This window comes from Delphinapterus leucas, chromosome 12, assembly GCF_059928025.1.
Source record: "Delphinapterus leucas isolate spDelLeu-1000000601 "Yukka" chromosome 12, BTC_Dleu_Yukka2, whole genome shotgun sequence".
NCBI lineage: Eukaryota > Metazoa > Chordata > Mammalia > Artiodactyla > Monodontidae > Delphinapterus > Delphinapterus leucas.
In genome coordinates this window covers 96429416-96448336 of record NC_143140.1, presented here as the reverse complement: position 1 = coordinate 96448336, position 18921 = coordinate 96429416, and the positions used below count along the sequence as shown (strand labels likewise).

The 18921-nt window shown below is 40.4% G+C and overlaps 1 protein-coding gene across 7 annotated transcripts; it reads right to left on the bottom strand.

Moving 5' to 3' along the window:
• Positions 1-2986: 2986 nt before the first annotated feature.
• TBP (TATA-box binding protein) lies at positions 2987-18693 on the bottom strand. 7 transcript variants are annotated; one of them, XM_089922277.1, is made up of 9 exons: positions 17177-17307; positions 15183-15280; positions 14282-14485; positions 11683-12065; positions 8696-8783; positions 6859-6950; positions 5648-5815; positions 4353-4447; positions 2987-3658 (listed from the first exon to the last, which is right to left on the bottom strand). In XM_089922277.1, the coding sequence occupies exons 3-9, from the start codon at positions 14333-14335 to the stop codon at positions 3579-3581; spliced, it is 960 nt and encodes a 319-aa protein (XP_089778403.1). In that variant the 5' UTR covers positions 14336-14485; positions 15183-15280; positions 17177-17307; the 3' UTR covers positions 2987-3578. The 7 variants fall into 7 exon arrangements, with proteins under 7 accessions (XP_089778403.1, XP_089778402.1, XP_089778404.1 ...); XM_089922276.1 differs by having other exon boundaries at positions 14282-14482; XM_089922278.1 differs by having other exon boundaries at positions 14282-14482; positions 15214-15280.
• Between the last annotated feature and the right edge of the window lie 228 nt (positions 18694-18921).

Sequence of the window (18921 nt, the reverse complement as noted above, 5' to 3'; positions counted from 1 at the left end):
TTGGAGGTAATATCACTTGCTAATATCACTGACTTGGCTATTTCACTATAGTTTTTTATTAGGAAATCCTGGCCTTTTAGTCCATATCACGTGTGTGTGGATATGTATGTAATTTATATAAAGATAAATAAAATACTGGACTAGTGGGGCCTTCATAGCCCAAACTATAAATCAGAAGTTTGCCCCAGTAGGACAGCATCCTGACTGCGAAGGACTTTTTAAGCAAATTGTTTAGGGTCTGTCTATTTGGAGAGATCCCCAGATTATGTAGACATTCTTGCAGGCATGTTGGTAACCCACCAAGCTATCCTTTAGGTGTGTATCCCTGCCAAGGTCTGGAGATGACAGCAAGTTCACCGGGCATTTCCATTTGGAGACAGACTTCCAGCACTGACTTGGCAACCATGTCCAAAAAAAGCAACTAGTTGAAAATAACTAAAACAAAAATAAGAAAATTTAGATAAATAAAAAAAGCAACTCAGTTGCCTCTAGATATGTCAAGACGTTTAAAAACCTTCATGCCAAACATGAAATGACCGACACATCTCACCCAGCAGCTGCTCCTGCGGAGGACATCAATCACTACTGCCAACCCATGCATGCTGTCCCCCAAACCTCTGCTTGGCCCAGATACTGCCTGACCAGGCAGCTCACCCTACTGTAGAGAGCAGTGCATTCACCTGTCCTTTTCTGATACACTGAATGCGGGTCTCATCATCCTTTGACAATTCAGAGATCACAGCAAAGAAAAAATGTTTCAGTGCTTTTGATATTCATATTAGTGGTAGTGTTCTGTTATTCTAACAACTCATCATCCCACGTGTCTTTAAAATTTAAGGGTTCTCAGCGTAAAATAATACAGAACTGATCAAATAAAAACCCTGTAGTCTGAATCTGGATTGGATATATTAGTACGAACTCATGAGGTATTTTATCTTGAAAACTTTTAAAGGGAAAGAAGCAAGCATTTATCCTGCTATGTGAAAGAAGTATATAACTATATAAAAAAGTATTCTAACAAATCATGAAAAAAATAATTAGAATTTTATCTTTTGCAACCCACTAATGAATTAGTGGATCAATCAGAAGACGCCAATCAGACATTAAATCCCTAACAAACACTACTTACAGTCTTTACAAAGGGATCAAGCCTTTAGATGCAGTCACCCACCGGCAGGAAATGCAGAGAACAGAGGGACATGCTGGCTGCACCATCCTGAGTTTGCAAATAGCAAGACAGACTGTAAGAAACTACTAGCCAAACAGCCTATAAATTTCCTTAAATGAGATGGCAGGGGAACTTAAGGAATAAAGCAGACATAAAAACATCAATTTATTAAAATGGAAGACTAACCTATATTGGTGTTTAGGTAATTACTGTAAAAGGATAATAATGGTTATTTGGGTGGGTGGTGTGGCTGGACTGGTGCATAAGGAGTAAGAAGAATTCAGTAAAGTGACTGGAAATAAATCTATCAGCAATAATTTTAAAGTCTTATGAAAAATGCCATTAATAACAAACTAAAATACTTAGGAATTAACTTTTATGTAATGTAAAGCCCTATATGAAAAAAATTACGAAACTTTACTGAAGAACCTAAAGGAAGACTCACACGTGGGGAAACAATTCTTTCTTGAATAGAAGGAGATTATACTGGACTGATGTCTTTCCAATTCATCCATACATTACTGACATCACTGATGACTGGAAAATGCAAGAAAAGGGCACCTCATACACCATGTTCTCTCTGGACTGTAACCTGGTATGGATCTATCAAAACCTAGAATGTATAAATGCTCTTAATACAGTGACTCCTCTTCTAGGCATGTTACTACAAAGATACCTGTACTTATCCACAAATACACATAAAAGGATGTTCCCTGCAGCACCTGTTTATAATAGTAAAACACTACAGGTAACGTAAATGACCATAATTACGGAAATGGTTAAATATATAAACTTGTGTAACCATCAGATTACACCATCAGATTACATCATGTGGCACCATCAGATTCCATTTCATGGCAGTATGTTTGTCATGGAAAAATGTGTATGATATAGTGACTAAAAAAAGGAAGCTATAGGGGCTTCCCTGGTGGCGCAGTGGTTGGGGGTCCGCCTGCTGATGCAGGGAACACGGGTTCGTGCCCCAGTCCGGGAAGATGCCACATGCTGCGGAGCGGCTGGGCCCGTGAGCCATGGCCGCTGAGCCTGCACGTCCGGAGCCTGTGCTCCGCAACGGGAGAGGCCACAACAGGGAGAGGCCCGCGTACCGCAAAAAAAAAAAAAAAAAAAAGGAAGCTATAAAATCAAACATATGCTTTACTATTTTTTCAATATGATAACAAAAGCACCCCCAAAAGAAAAAAACCTGAACAGAAGAGGGCTGGGGAGGTACCCACCAATCTGGTAGTTAACCTGGGGAAACAGACAGAAGGGAGAGGAAGGAAGAAACTTTCTGGTTTCTGAAAAAATATTTTTACAATTAAAAAGAAAAACACACACCCGAACAACGAACCCCAAGAACTTACACGTGCTCACCTGATATTCATGAGAAAAACACACCTCACCAGTCAGTGGACGACCCCAGCTCTAACACTGAAGGCCTTTGGCTTAGAGCCCGTGTTTGCCACTTAACGGGCTCTGTAACCTTGGGCAGACCCTCAGCTGGGGCCTACCTTACCCTACTTGTGAAAGAGGAACAAAACCTAGCTACAGCTTTTGTGAGAAGGCAACATATCTGGGAAACGGGAGGTGCTCAACGTATGGGACGTAATAAACATGTATTTGAGCAACTTAAAATTTTCAGACAATTCTTCCATTTTCACTGCAACATACAATGAAATGTTGATTGAAACAAACAACAAGCAAGCAAGCAAGCAAACACACTGAAATGGTTCCAGGCATTATATCTAAAATACGACTTTTTAAACAGTATGATCACATGAATCTTACAAAGTTTCATTTATAACATCAATCTAACACTTTTATAAACAGCATTTATTGTACAGAGTACTCTGAAGGAAGAAAAATATGTACAGCCATTTGTTTTCATTAATACATTTCTATCCTGTCCTGCAATACTGGAAAGGCGGAATGTGGCACAAAAATAACCCATAGGAGTTACAAATTAGAAAACAACACTTTTTAAAAAGATTTTTACTTTTCTGGTAGAAATATAAAAACTGTGGTTTATGGGGAAGAAATTAAACAAAATAAAGTCCAATCGATTGTTGAGGTGGCTTTAACACTTAAAGTTTTGTCCCTTAAACCAACTTGTCAACAGCAGTAAGTGTTTAAAATCTAAATATAAATAAACGGGCAGCGCTGCCCAAATAGCAGCACAGTTCGAGCAACTTACAGTAACACTTCGGTGTTCTCTGTGCAGAAATAACGCCCCCTTCCTGGCATCCCTATGGGGTACACATGCAGGGGAGCTTCACCTCGTGCTGCAACCTACAACCAGACATCCATCCTCTCATCACATGGGGCCGTCCACAACACCACTAAATGTACCAGAACTGATTTGTTTTAAAAAAAACAAGTGGGTGGGGGAGGCAGGAGTACATGACAGCCATTACGTTGTCTTCCTGAACCCCTTTAGAATAGGGTAGATGTTCTCAAAGGCTTCATAAATTTCTGCTCTGACTTTAGCACCTATGAAGACAATTTGGAGTAGAGAAGAGTGTGAAACGGCATTTCTTAACATAAAACCACAAGCACAATTCTCTCCACACCTAGTAAGACAGATGCATTAAAACATTAACGATGGACCCTTGTCATAATCGTATTTCTGTTTTTAAGGTGGTATTTTTTTAAGTTGGCTTTTTAAAAAAATTACAAAAGCAGCGCCCCAGGTGACTCCAGCCTCCTTCCCCACAGTCTGCCCATGTGACTGGTGTTGGTCTCTGGACTGTGTCAGAACCCAGCAGGGCAGCAGTGAGAGTGGCTGAATCTTATTCTCCCAATCGCTGTCTTCAAACAAGCTCTTTTGAATCTTCCTTTGTTGTCACAAAATGATAATGGTGATGAACCCCAAAGTTTTAGACAATGGTACCCAACTTAAAACGCCATCTGTTATGCTGTAATGCCCACCTCCCCCTTCCCCACCAAGGTCATGCTTCAGCTGAAGAACCAGCAGGGCTGTGCTCTGACTTCCCTCGGCTCACTCCCTCTGGTGGGTGTGTTCCCCATCAGAGTGTTAGGGTCAGGGGAAGACAAAAAAGGGGCAAAGCTTCTTTACAAGTCACTAGTCAACTGTCCCGACACTGTGATATTACTTCTTAGCACTGAGAAAATGCCATTCTTCACACTTTCCAAACTTCGAACACTACTTCCTGTTGCAACTTACCTGTTAATACAACTTTTCCAGAAACAAAAATAAGGAGAACAATTCTCGGTTTGATCATTCTGTAGATTAAACCAGGAAATAACTCTGGCTCATAACTAGAAGGAAAATGGCAAAAACAGTTTAGAAATTAACAGCTACTCATGCCTTTAGAAAAAATGGGGACCTGAACAAGGGAAAACACTGGGTAAGCAGCAAACTAATGAGGAGGTGAAGCCCAATTCTTGAGGAGCGTCACAGGAGAGAGTGCTCAAGTGAGGCCGACTTTGTAACTGGCACTTGAAGACCAACTAACTCTATTTCTAATGAATCTGGATTTCCTGACATAAGAACAAGAGCTTTATAAATATGTTCTATAGTCTCTGACCTTTATCAAGTTTCATTCTGGACAAGCTTACACCGACTTACAAGAGCCCAATAATCATTCATTTATAAGATCTGACAGTCACAGTTTATCTTCTAATCATTCACATCTCATCTCCTTAAACTGAAATATCTCTAGCTGTTAACTCTGTTCAGGCAATTTAACCAAAGTGATAGAAAAGATACTAGTTGGAGACTGAATCTTTCCCTGACTATGTTGTCTGACTAAATGCACTATTGGTATGTTTTATTCTAATGCTAGTAATCTCATTTTCTTAGTTAGAGAGACTGAAAACAGTTAGGATGTGTGACTCTGTTTAACCTAGTGGAAAATTCAAGATAGGCTTCTCTGAGGAAGAGATGCTAGGGTTGATATGTGAAATGCCAGTGGGACTTTCCTAGGTGAAAAGTGAAATAAGAGTGTGCCAGGTATAAAAGTGGGATGTGCAAGGGCCCTGGTGCAATAAGGGCATGATAAGCCTTGGGGGTGCTACGAGCAGAGAGGCTGGAGAGGTGGGCAGGGACCACCTGCCTTGTAACTCTTCATCAGGAAGTAGCAGGGAAAATAAATGTTGACTAGCACAAAAGATTCAAACAACTGGGGAAAAAACTGATACAAGAGGTTGTGGACTTTGTTCATGTATTTAAAATGTATTTAGTGAGCAATAAAATGATAAAACATACAGAAGGGGAATCAATTTCATCCCAGTAAAGGGGACTTCTGGGTGTCGTTAAGTGAAATGACAGGGAAGTAGGAGGCTGGTGAGAATAATAGGTGTTACCAAAGACATAAGGAAGAAACTTCAACATTAAATATACCTATATCATTTGTTCTTACATACTAATTAGTTTGCACATGTTTTATCATGAACAATGTTTAAATAGGTTATAAATTAATTGTTGCCAAAAGCAATCACAATCCATTTCAGACTCACCTACTGAACTGTTGGTGGGTAAGCACAAGGCCTTCTAACCTTATAGGGAACTTCACATCGCAGCTCCCCACCATATTCTGAATCTTGAAGTCCAAGAACTTAGCTGGAAAACCCAACTTCTGTACAACCCTGGCATATTTTCTTGCTGCTAGTCTGGACTGTTCTTCACTAGGGAAAGAAAAAGTGAAATATTCATACTCAAAGACAGCTAAAATAATTATTTAGATGAAAAACTTATAAAAAGTCCAAATTAGGAAAGATATTTTATAAAGTGTAAACTGATCACCCCTTCCAATAAAGAAAAGCTCAACAGACATTAACAGTTTTATGTACAAAGTATTCCTGTGTCCTTGACAGAAAACGTAGGCCTACCAAAATGAATCCCTCTTCAATTCACCAAATTAGATAGCCCTAGATTTTTTTTTAAAAAATAGTTATTTATTTATTTGGCTGTGCCGGGTCTTAGTTGCAGCACACGGGATCTTCATTGCGGCACACGGGATCTTTAGTTGCGGCATGTGGAATCTTTAGTTGTGGCATGCAAACTCTTAGTTGCCACGTATGGGACTTAATTCCCTGACCAGGGATCGAACCCAGGCCGCCTGCATTGGGAGCACAGAGTCTTAAGCCACTGGGCTACCAGAGAAGTCCCAACAGCCCTAGATTTTATACGTGTGAAACATAATATCATCATCACCATTATCATTAATATTATTGTATTTTAGCTCACAAATTTCTACTGAGATGAAAACTAACAAGCTTCATTTGGATAGGAAAATAATGATGAGACTTATACTCAAAGAATGCATACACTAATTCCTCTTTTATGTCAAGTCTTTCTTCATCCATTCCTAGAAGTCATCTCTTGGACAAAACTATGACTTAGCAGGGCAGGGCTCATGTAACAAAAGCATAATGATAGCAGTATCATCGTCGACAAAAGACTCTCAAGTGCAGGGTCATGAATGACAAAAATGAGGCATGCATACATGCTGAATTGTATGGAAATAAGGTGATAGCATACACCCTAAACTAATGCCTGGTTTTAAGAAAATGAAGTTACTGCTGTCTAAAAGTGATGAGAATCAACTATTTTAATAAGAAAGCAACAATAACATTTTATTAAAGTATTAGCCTAACACCTAGAAACCATGACACAACCATTTCTTTCATAACATACAGACCAGGACAATGAACTCCTTTAAACCCACCTCTTGGCTCCTGTGCACACCATCTTCCCAGAACTGAATATCAGTGCAGTGGTCCGGGGCTCTCTTATCCTCATGATTACAGCAGCAAACCGCTAAAACAGCCAGAGACAATAGTTAATGATGTCATGCCAGACTGCTGACTTCTGTCAGGAGAACTAGACAATGAGAAAAAACACCCCAAATAGTAAGAAGGACCTGGTACTTAGACAGTTATCAAGATATCTGTCATGTGTTTCCATACAGGGCTCCCTTACATCACCATGTGCCACACGTCTTTTGCATACGGAGCAAGCACACAAGTTGTGACTCTAAGGCGGCTGGACCAAGATCTCTGTGTTCTGTCATACATATCCCAACACCTAAAGACAAGGAATATTTGCAAAAATATCTTTCTTTAACTATAAATTTTGTTTTATTAATTTTTTTAGGCAAATCTACTGATAAACCTTTTCCACCTCCAGAAGGAATTAATAAATCAGATTACAAGCATATCAACGCATAGTGACGTTACCTCCCGTTTCCAATAGACTTTTAGAAACTGAATTGGCGGATTGGCATTTATATAAATGTAATGGCCTCAGTGACTAGGTTACATGATATAAAGCAAAATATTAGTTTCAAAATAACTGAAATTTTAATATCTGCTATCTAATTACACATGAAAAAATTCGTATTATTTCTAATCAAGATCACTCTTTGACAAATTAGATTGCTTTCACAATTTTAGTTTAAAAACTACTATATGTCTTCTCTCTGATTTTACCACCATGTAAAAATGCTAGCATTATATTCTAGTTTATACAAGTCCCAGGAAATGCCTAATTATTTTGCATTTCCTAAATTCCCTCTACTGGTTTTATTGCTTGGATAACTAATATCATTTCATTAGAAAAAATTATGTAAAATCATGTATTCAACTTAATAAAATTATGACAAAAGATTAATTCTTATAATGCTACATTCATATGGACTTTCCATATGCATTAGGCTGTTTTTTTTTAAAATAAATTTATTTATTTATTTTTGGCTGCGTTGGGTCTTCATTGCTGTGCACGGGCCTTCTCTAGTTGTGGCGAGCGGGCGCTACTGTTCATTGCGGTGCGCGGGCTTCTCATTGCGGTGGCTTCTCTTGTTGCAGAGCACGGGCTCTAGGCATGCGGGCCTCAGTAGTTGTGGCTCACGGGCTCTAGAGCGCAGGCTCAGTAGCTGTGGTGCACGGGCTTAGTTGCTCCGCGGCATGTGGGATCTTCCCAGAGCAGGGATTGAACCCAGGTCCCCTGCACTGGCAGGGGGATGCTTAACCACTGCGCCACCAGGGAAGCCCTAGGCTGTTATCTTAAAATCAGAAAACTTGTAGGTATTTTTCCCTTAATCTTTTTATTATAAAAAAATCGGCAGTTATACAAAGGTAGAAAATATAATAAACTTCTTGTACTTATTATCCAACTTTAACAATTATTAAATTTGGCTAATCTTGTTTCATCCATATGTCCCTTTCCCAATTCTCCAACTGGACTATTCTGAAGTAAATTCCAGGTAGCATGGCATTCTATTCTATATAGTTTTCAAAACATAAATGGGATCATACTATATATTTTGTTCTGTAACTTCACATGATCCCCTCACAATGGATATGTCAAACTTTATCTTGTGGACTGATGTATTCCTAGAGTCTCTTACTTGGCAGCTATTCAATAAAAATGCTGCATATTTTGCTTTAAATCCTTGTTTTGCTGGTGTCAACAAACTTAAACACAACATATTCTTTTTGATCTAGAGACCTTTGGAAGAAAATTCTGTATTATTATAGTCTGAAATACATTAAAATTGTTCTGACCTTGGGATTATATTCAGCATTCCGGGCACGAAGTGCAATGGTCTTCAGGTCAAGTTTACAACCAAGATTCACTGTGGATACAATATTTCTGTAAGAAATTAGAAAAGAAAACATGATTATTTACTGTTAGTGTTAGATGATTACTTAGAAATTGTATTCTTTCATTATAACTAATTTAATGAAATTTAATGAGATTAAATTAGTTTAATTTAAACTATCTTAAATTTTTTAATTAAAATTTTTAAAAATTGCTGACATTTATTAAGTGTTTAAACAAGTACCAAACACCATGCCAACATTTTACAAAGACAATCTCACTTAATACTTACAATGCACTATGAAGTAATAACTATTAGTACTGCCATTTTCAGATGAAGAAGCTGAGGCTTAAGTGGGGGTAACTTGCTCTGTATACACATGGCTCCTAAGTGAGGTATGACTTTCTCACTTCTCTCAAAATAAGTATCTTTTGGAAGAACAAAAGTTCAATTATCTTTGACAAAGGAAGAAAACCAGCTTTTTCCTCTGATTAACCCTCAGTAAGTCAAGAAAAACAAACATCACCATTTATTATCTGGGTCCAATGAACACTTTTCATTTTTTAATATTCTTATATAATTTTATAAATAACTTATAAATGAGTTGTAACATCACTCTCTTGTGAATACTGATCCCAGATTGCAAATACATCTCCAACTGTTCCAGCTCATGGCTGCGTCTGGGTCTTTTTTTGGCACTGTCAAAATGCAATACCTTTGAAAACTTGATGGCTCATAATTAGGTTGAAAAGAGGTTGGGTGTCTTCTTTAATACACAATTGTAATGCCAGTTAGGTTGATCAACTCAATGTTCTCATTTCTACATCACCTATTTCCTTCCAATTAATTTTACATACACAAGTTCACAGAACTTTCTTATAATCTATTTTATTTGTGTAGAATTGGTAGTAACATCCCTACCTCCTTTTCTGATTTTAGTAATTTGAGTCTTCCCTTTTTTTGTTAGTCTAACTAAACGTTTGTTGATTTTTTTCAAAGAACCAACCTTTTGTTTCATTGATTTTCTCTACTGTTTCTCTTTTCTCTATTTCATTTATCTCTGCCCTAATCTTTACTATTTCCTTCCTTCTGCTAGCTTTGGGGTTAGTTTGTTCTTTTTTCAGTTGTAACATTAAGTTATTGATTTGAAATATTTTTGTTTGTTTGTTTGTTTTTTGGCTGTGTTGGGTCTTCGTTTCTGTGTGTGGGCTTTCTCTTGTTGCGGCGAGCGGGGGCCACTCTTCATCGCGGTGCGCGGGCCTCTCACTGTCGCGGCCTCTCTTGTTGTGCAGCACAAGCTCCAGACGCGCAGGCTCAGTAATTGTGGCTCACGGGCCTAGCTGCTCCGCGGCATGTGGGATCTTCCCAGACCAGGGCTCGAACCCGTGTCCCCTGCATTGGCAGGCAGATTCTCAACCACTGTGCCACCAGGGAAGCCCTCTTGTTTTTTAATGTGATCATTTGTAGGTATAAATTTCACCCATAGCACCACATCTGCTGCATCCCATATGTTTTAGTATGTTGTATTTTTGTTTTCATTTGTCTCTAAGTATTTTCTAACTGCCCCTATGATCTTCAATCCATTGGCTGTTTAAAAGTGTGTTATTTGGACTTCCCTGGTGGCGCAGCGGTTAAGAATCCACCTGCCAAGGCAGGGGACACAGGTTCGAGCCCTGGTTCAGGAAGATCCCACATGCCATGGAGCAGCTAAGCCCATGCACCACAACTACTGAGCCTGCACTCTAGAGCCCACGAGCCACAACTACTGAGCCCGTGCACCACAACGAAGAGTAGCCCCTGCTCGCCGCAACTAGAGAAAGCGTGCGCATGCAGCGACAAGCAGCCAAAAATAAAAATAAATAAATAAGTTCGTAACAAAAATAAATTAAGAAAATACAAGTATGTTATTTAATTTCTACAATCTTGTGAATTTTCTGGGACGCTTTGTGGAATACCAGAAATATTACGGGGTTGGCGAGAAACAAACACCCCATCTGAACTAGGTAGAATTTACGATTTAAACCAAAGGTGCAAACTTAAATGCACATAGGAGCCAGCTAAGTGTTAAAAGACAATAGGGTATGGTGTTTATAGAGGTGAACTAACAAGTGCTTATCTTTCTAAAACCATTAAGATTAAAATTATTTTGTTTTTAAAATTGTGTCAGATCAAACAAACACCCAAGCAAGATTTAGGCCACTGGATAAGAGTCAGGATCCACGGCTAAACATTACTTAGTTCTAAAAATGATCAGGAATGACTTACAAGAAAACTGGGTAACATAGTTGTTACAAATAACCCCTGATATGGCCATAAACTTCCTAAAGGCAAAAGCTATATACTTCTCGGTGACAGATATCTAAGAATATTTGTTTGTTTTTCAGGAAGGAGAAATTTTCCCTACCCGTCCCCTACCCCCCAGTTCTGTTACATACAGGACCTAGTTCAATTAGATAGAAAAATACATTTAGGACAAGAACAGCCATCCTCAGCTTGTGGGAAGGGCACAGTTCTTCAAAAATTTACACGCAGCCCTTACAATGATCAATGAAGGAAAACAAGGACCACTATGAACTATAATGATTCTGTGACTAAGTAATTAATCTTCCCAAAAACTAAAAATGTCACACGGGAAGGAGACTACATAAAGCTTCATTTGGTAAATCAGCTACAGCGAAATGTCTACAATAACAATAATGCAATCTAAATTGGACTTCATTGGCCCAAACATATAAGCACAGCTACTAAATTTCTGAAGATGTTATGAGAGCCTTTTACTGGGGGCACTGACTCACTAAGACAGCTTCCCTTTTCTTTTTAAAGCGAGTTTTGATGCATGATCGCCATTAGTGCCACACAAATAACTCAATCCATCTGAGAACAAAGAACAGCAGCACAGTTCCAGGGGACCCCTCCAGGGCAGGGAAAGGACGTACAACAAGTACTCACTGCAGCTGCGGCACAATCCCAGAGCTCTCCGAGGCTGGCGTGGCAGGGGTGATGGGGGTCATGGGAGTCATGGGGGAGGGATACAGGGGAGTGGTGCCCGGCAAGGGTGCGGTCGTAAGAGTCTGTGAGTGGAAAAGCTGTGGTGTCTGGCCGGAGGCCCCCTGGGTCGCCTGCTGGGAGGTCGACTGCTGAACGGCTGCCACTGCCGCCTGCTGCTGCTGCTGCTGCTGCTGTTGCTGCTGCTGCTGCTGCTGTTGCTGCTGCTGCCTTTGCTGTTCTTCCAAAATAGACAGACTGCTGGTGCTCTGAATAGGCTGTGGAGTCAGTCCTGTGCCATACGGCATCATCGGACTAAAGATAGGGATTCCAGGAGTCATGGCCCCCTGTGGGAAGTTAGGAGAACAATGGGTTAGGCTGGCTGGTGTTTGTGTCTGTAGGACTTGGCTGGTAGAACAGCAGGTGAGATTTGCAAAGACAGGCACCTTCCGAGTACAAAGGGGGTTATATAGCAGTAATGGGAGGAACTTGCTGTTCTTACACACATCACTTTCTTCTTCAGCATAACACAGTAGGTAAGAGCTTAGGATGTGGAAGCAGACCTGGGTGTGAAATCCAACTCTGCTACTTACAACACGTGAGAATTTAAGGAAGCTCCTTAACCCTTCAGCCTCTAGAGGATAACAATGCTTTAAGACTTAGAAAAAATCGAGAACTTCTACTCTTTGAAAGATACCATTAAGAAAATTAAAACTTGGGACTTCCCTGGTGGTCCAGTGGTTAAGAGTTAAGAACCTGGCGTGCAATACAGGGGACGCCAGTTCGATCCCTGGTCAGGGAACTAAGATCCCACAGGCTGCAGGGCAACTAAGCCCATGTGCCACAACTGGAGAGCCCGAGTGCCGCAACTACAGAGCCCATGCGCTCTGCATCCTGTGCACCACAATTAGAGAGAAGTCCGTGTGCCACAAGTAGAGAGAAGCCCACGTGCTGCAACGAAAGATCCCATGTGGCACAACTAAGACCCTATGCAGACAAAAAAATAAAATAAATATTTTTTTAAAAAAAAGAAAATTAAAAATTAAGCCACAGACTACGAGAAAACATCTACCATACATATATCTGAGAAAGAACTCATATCCAGACTACATAAAGAACAATCAAAATTCAATAAAAGATGAAAAAACAGACCAATAAAGAATGGGCAAAAGATGTGAAGGACATTTTACAAATGAAGATCTATAAATAGCTAATAAGCACTTGACAAGATGTTCAAGATCATAAGTCAGAGGAAAATGCTTGTACTTCTAGAACGGCTGAAGTAAAAACCCAAGGGCCGGTGAGCACGTGGAGCAACTAGAACTCTCACGTGTCGCTGGCAGAGCCTCAGAACATGCTTTCTTATAGAGTTAAACATGCACGTACACAATGACCCAGCAATCCCACTCCTGAGTACTCACCCAAGAGAAACAAAAACATAGCCGACACGGAGAAATGTACACAAACGCAAAGCACCTTTATTCACAACGGCCCCAACCTGGAAACAACCCTAATGTCAGCAACTGGAAAATGGACAAACTGTCGGACACCCATACAACAGAGTGCTACTTGGTGATAAAAAGGAACTTGCTGATACACAAAGAAGACAGACACAAAAAAAGCATACACTGGTATGGTGCCATTTGCATGATATTCTAGAGTAGGCAAAACTATCTCTAACTCTGGAAAGCAGATCATTAGTTGCCTGGAGCTAGGGGAGTGACTGCAAAGGGGCAGGAAGGGACTTTTAGGGTGACTGAAATGTTCTATAACCTTCACAGGTGCATACACTTATCAAAACACATACTTAAAATGGGTGTTTTTTGACTTCCTGGTGGCACAGTGGATAAGAATCCACCTGCCAATGCAGGGGAAACGGGTTCGATCCCTGGTCTGGGAAGATCCTACACACCGTGGAGTAGCAAAGCCCATGCGCCACAACTACTGAACCTGCGCTCTAGGGCCCACGTGCCACAACTACTGAAGCCCACACACCTAGAGCCCATGCTCTGCAACAAGAGAAGCCACCACAAGAAGAAGCCCGCGCACCACAACGAAGAGTAGCCCCCGCTCGCCGCAACTAGAGAAAGCCTGCGCGCAGCAACGAAGACCCAATGCAGCCAAAAATAAATAAAATTAAATCTTAAAAATAATAGAGTGTTTTTATTTAAGTATGTAAACTACACTTCAACAGCAGTTACTTAAAAATTTAAAAGTAGCTACGTTATTTGGAACCTTAAACATAAAAATGAAAACTAGAAGATAATTTGGTTAGAGTTATCTCCAAAATCAAACACCCTATAATCACTCAGACCACTTTCATAAGTGCTTATCAAAAGATTAAGTTTTACAAATACACATTTTAGCTTCCAAACAAACTCCCCAAATCAAACACTATCATGTTTGTTCAAAGCCTAATAGAACTTCTCAATGAAATAAAGGAGGCTTAAAAAATATAAATCCATTTTCAACAACAGATGGTTAAATTCCCTTGCTTCCCTTTTACACTGTCTCTAACAATGCAGATTCTGTCCTACGTGTACCCTCCCTCCAGTTGTATTACCTGAGGGGAGGCCAGGCCCTGGGCATAAGGTGGGAGGCTGTTGTTCTGATCCATGAGGTTCACTTTCTTCTTGGCAAATCAAAAACCTTTGGACTGGGAATCACCTCAGCATTCAGTCTTTTCCTAGAGCATCCCCAGCACACTCTTAGCGACTTCCTCAACTCTCTGGGTTATCTTCATGCACACCAAGAAACAGTGATGCTGCTTTGAAAAAAGTTTGAAGTTTAATGTAAGAATACAGGTAAGCTATACAGTCTTATAAACCAGTTTCATGGTTAAACAAAAAACAAACAAAGAATGAAAAAAACCAACGAAACTACTTTGGAATATATTTCTTTTTACCTTACAAAGCTGAAATCTTATTCCTTCCACATTTCCTGTGACTGCATGCAAAATTGCCAACAGAACAAAAATTGTTTTTTTATGTGTTTAATTTATAGTCTTACAATGTTAAAAATTAAAGTACATAATCAGCATTAAAAACTTTTGGGGAAAAACACCCAGGGAAAACAAATTCCTAAGGAACCTGTCATATCTGAGTAGAAATATTTATTATGCATTGTATACACAGCGCTATTAGGCTAAATTCAAGTTTTAAAATATTCTATTCAGCATTCTATCCTCTACAATGTCTTGGGCATTAAGTTTAATAAATTTTGAATTGGATCCAATACACTTTAGTGTGCTCATTTATTGAGCAACTACTTTAAATAAAACACTGTGATAGAAGCCGTACAGACATAAAAATAAACATCATGTTTTTATATATGTAATAACTTTAATTCTTCAGAACACATAAATACAAACTATGCCTGTATCTGGCTTTCCTTAAATCATGTCTTTACTGGCTACACGTTTGAAATTTCTTTTAGTCAAAAGAACCGAGTGACTGATGAACTACCTTTTACTGTTTAGTTCAGATGGACTCCTACCGTGCTCTGGATTGCTGTGAGAACTGACCGATTCAAACAGGACTGATTAACACCTCAAGAACAGCATCTAATTATCACACAGTAAGCACAGGATAAATGTTAGCTATTATTATTAGATTTCAGTTTAAACATTACCATCTAATAAGATATTCTCACACAGAACTTACAGATCTTAAAGTTACAAGTTATATGTCAAAGACACACGTGTAACTCAAGCATGTACTGGTACAAAATAAGCACTCAGAAAGAATCTGATAGTGACTTTGAAAGGACAAAGGACCCCAAAGACTATATATCCTACATATTCATCAATGGAAAACAGACCAAAAAAAGAGAGAAAACTCTGCTTCAGAAAACATCAGACATATAAGAAAATTATGCTCTTTCAGACACTGTTATCCTCTTACAACAACAGAAGTGCTGCAAATGTAAAAATGAAGAGGCATTTGATCCCTGGCATCAAAGAGTTCAATTTGAAGGATTTGTGAATAATCACTGCAAAACTTAAGTGCTATAATAGCAGATATGCACTATGCTAAGCCCCTTGAGTGAAGAAATCAGCAATATATGTCTTTGTAATCTCTGTACTTAGTACAGGGCCTGGCATATAGTATGTGATCATGAATGAATGCATACATGCTACACAAAAGAAGACAATATAACTGCCAAGTGTTTTGAAAAGTATATTCATAAAGCAGGGACCATATGACTTGGGTCTAGCAAGGTGAGAAGGAATTTACATTCAGCATTTCAGGCAGAAGAAAGATGAAGCAGAAAGAGACAAACACTGAAAGAGCACGCAGTATGCAAGCAACAAATTTAGCATGACTGCATGGAACGTTCCTGCAGGGGATGAGACAGCAAATATAAGTGAGGTCACATTATCAGGATTCTAAGTCATTATTACATAAGCAATATGAGCAGTGACAAGATTCTGAAGTGCACCATGAGTAGATCTACTTTGGCAAGAGTGTGGATGAATTCCAATAGATAAAACTGGAGGCTGGAAGTTCGGTTTAAGACTCACTGCTGTGGTTCAGGCAAGAGCTAATGAGGGCAGGATTTAAACCACTCATTAATATGGCTACAGATTATCCAGAAACTGGTGGCTCCAGACCCCTTTTTACAAACTAAGTCTAGAGAATAAATCTGTGGAACTAGGTTGAGGCCTCATGTAACCATTTTCAGAGCTCATCTCTCACTCCCAGTGATGGAACTGACCATCTTTCCTCCCCTGTGTCATTAAAACCGCACAACTATTACCGCACTACTGTATCCTCACAAAAGAGAGTTGTTTGCAGAATCTCCTCATGTTTTGGTCAAATTCGATATTTTTTGGAAATAATCACTGATAAGGGAAAAGACTCAATTAATTCTGCATAGCCTTCTAGTGACTGCATATGTAAATCAAGCATAATCTTTTCAGAGACGCCTACCTGGAGTTTTAAACGAGAAAACCACACAGTCCAGGGCCTAGGGAGGGAGACCTCGTAAGGAAAGTGGTGTGTATTTGTATCTTAACGCTCTACCGTGCCTGAACTCTCCGGCCTCTGACAAAACGTTAAAAAGTCTCAAGCGCAACTTTATTATAAAACCACCACTGCTGGTAGCAAAACAGGTGGGCACAGGCCAGGATGAATCTCCCTTTCAATATCGAGAGGAGTTAACGGATGGCAGGACATAAAGACTCCGCGTCTTGGATGCGCGGGACTGTCCTGTCTCAGGCCCCTCCCAGCACCCTGCACCACACGCTCGTACAATGGGAAGCCGCTTTCGAACTACGGCAGAGGAAGGCACTCGGTGGGATAGGCAGCCGGTACAGGCCGAAGCTGCGGCAGCACGAGCGGGAGGAACAGCCCCCGCGCGGTGTCCCCGTCCATTCCGCGCCTCCTCCCACCATCGGGCCCCGCTGCAGCGGTCACCTCTACACGAAACCTCAGAGAAAAGCTCAAAGGGCTGTTACCTGGAGTCACTGCAGAGACAACTAACAGTCGTCGAAAACGACGTTAAGCCGCAAACGGCCGAGGCGCCCGCTACGGCGACCGTTCCCGACCCTACAGAACTCCTGGCGCGCGTTGTTAACGTCACTTCCGCCAGTTCCGCCCTCGGCTTCGGACGGCTGCCCACCGCGGAGCGCGGGCCATGGGAAGTGTGGGTGTTGCATCACTTCCTGTGATTTGCGGGGTATTCGGCTTAAGGGAAACAAGGGGCGGGGCGGAGCTCTTCTGCCTTCCGGCGAGGCCACCCTGTCAGAGTATTTTACGATTGGTTGTTGCTGGATGTAGTAGGCAAGACTGATTTTTAAATGTTGACTGTTTAAACCGACTAGCGGTGTGACATTTAGCAAGTTACCAGACCTCTCCGCCTCAGTTTCTTCGTCTGTAGGATGGAGTAATAATAGCACGTGTCCTCTAAGGACTGTGAGATGGATTAAGGAAATGCATGAACAGTGCCTGGCACATGGTAAGCATGTTAGCTATTCTCAAACATGTAGAATGATAAAACAAAAAAAAAAACACACCTGGTTTACAAATGCGATTATATTTTAATTCTGCTGCTACCATCTTATGCAGTATTTTCACATTGGTCACAAAGAGACTATAGGTAGTTGGACCCCAGAGTACCTCTCCTCTGGCTCATTTAGGCATAATTACATGTTGTAATGCTTGTTAATTTGCTTCCTTTGTACTTAATATAATCAATGAGGTTGTGAGCTCCTTAAGGATAGGAAATGTTTTACAGAATTTTTGTATCCAGGCCAGTACCTGAATAAGTACAATACTTCTCTGTCCATAACCATCAAAGAAAATCCTTTGTTTAAATAAAGTATGGGGAAAGTTTTAATTAAAAAAGTACTTTTCAAAAATCTTCTCTGCTTCCAGAATTGCATGTATATATCAGACAGTCCATTCTATATTAGCCAGCTGCTTGTCTGCTTTTTTACATAACATTTTAAAATTGTAAAATATAATATTCATATACAGAAGTACATAAACCCATGTACAGATTAACAGACGGTATTAAATCAAGTAAAGACAACCAGTACTGCCAGCACCACGACCCGTCCCCAGCCACACAGGCCCTTCCTACTCACTGTGTACTCCTAAAGTATATAGTATGTATTCTTTTGCTCAACGTTAGAAGACTCATCCATGTTGACGTGCCTTCGCTCTAGCTGAAGTAGGTTAATTTTTTTGCTGTGACACATCCCTCAGTTGCTTTATCCATCCTGCAGTTTACGGACATTTAGCTCATTTCTACTTTGGGGCCATTAAGAACAATGTTTTATGAACATTCTTACACGTCTTTCTGGCCAGGGTACATACCTCGGCGTGACACTGCTGGGTCATGATGCGTGTGTATTTTCAACTATGCCAAGTCATGCCAATCCCTGTTCGAAATATGGCTGTACCAATTTACGCTCCAATAGAGTCTTCGAGCTTCCGTTGCTCCATAGTTTTGCCAATTTCTTTGTAAGGTCAGACCTTAAAATTTTTATCCATCAAGAGTGATTTCGAATGTTTCCTTGGGAGAGAAAGCCTTTACCTCGCTGTCAGCTCTCTTGGAAGAGCGGGCGCCAGCTACTCACCGGAAGGTTACGGCGCTTGCCTCTAGGACCAATGACCGGCGTGAGACTGAGCGGCCGGAGGCAGCGCCGCGAAGCCGGAAGTGGCGCCATTTCCGGTAGGGGCCGCCATCTCGCCGTGA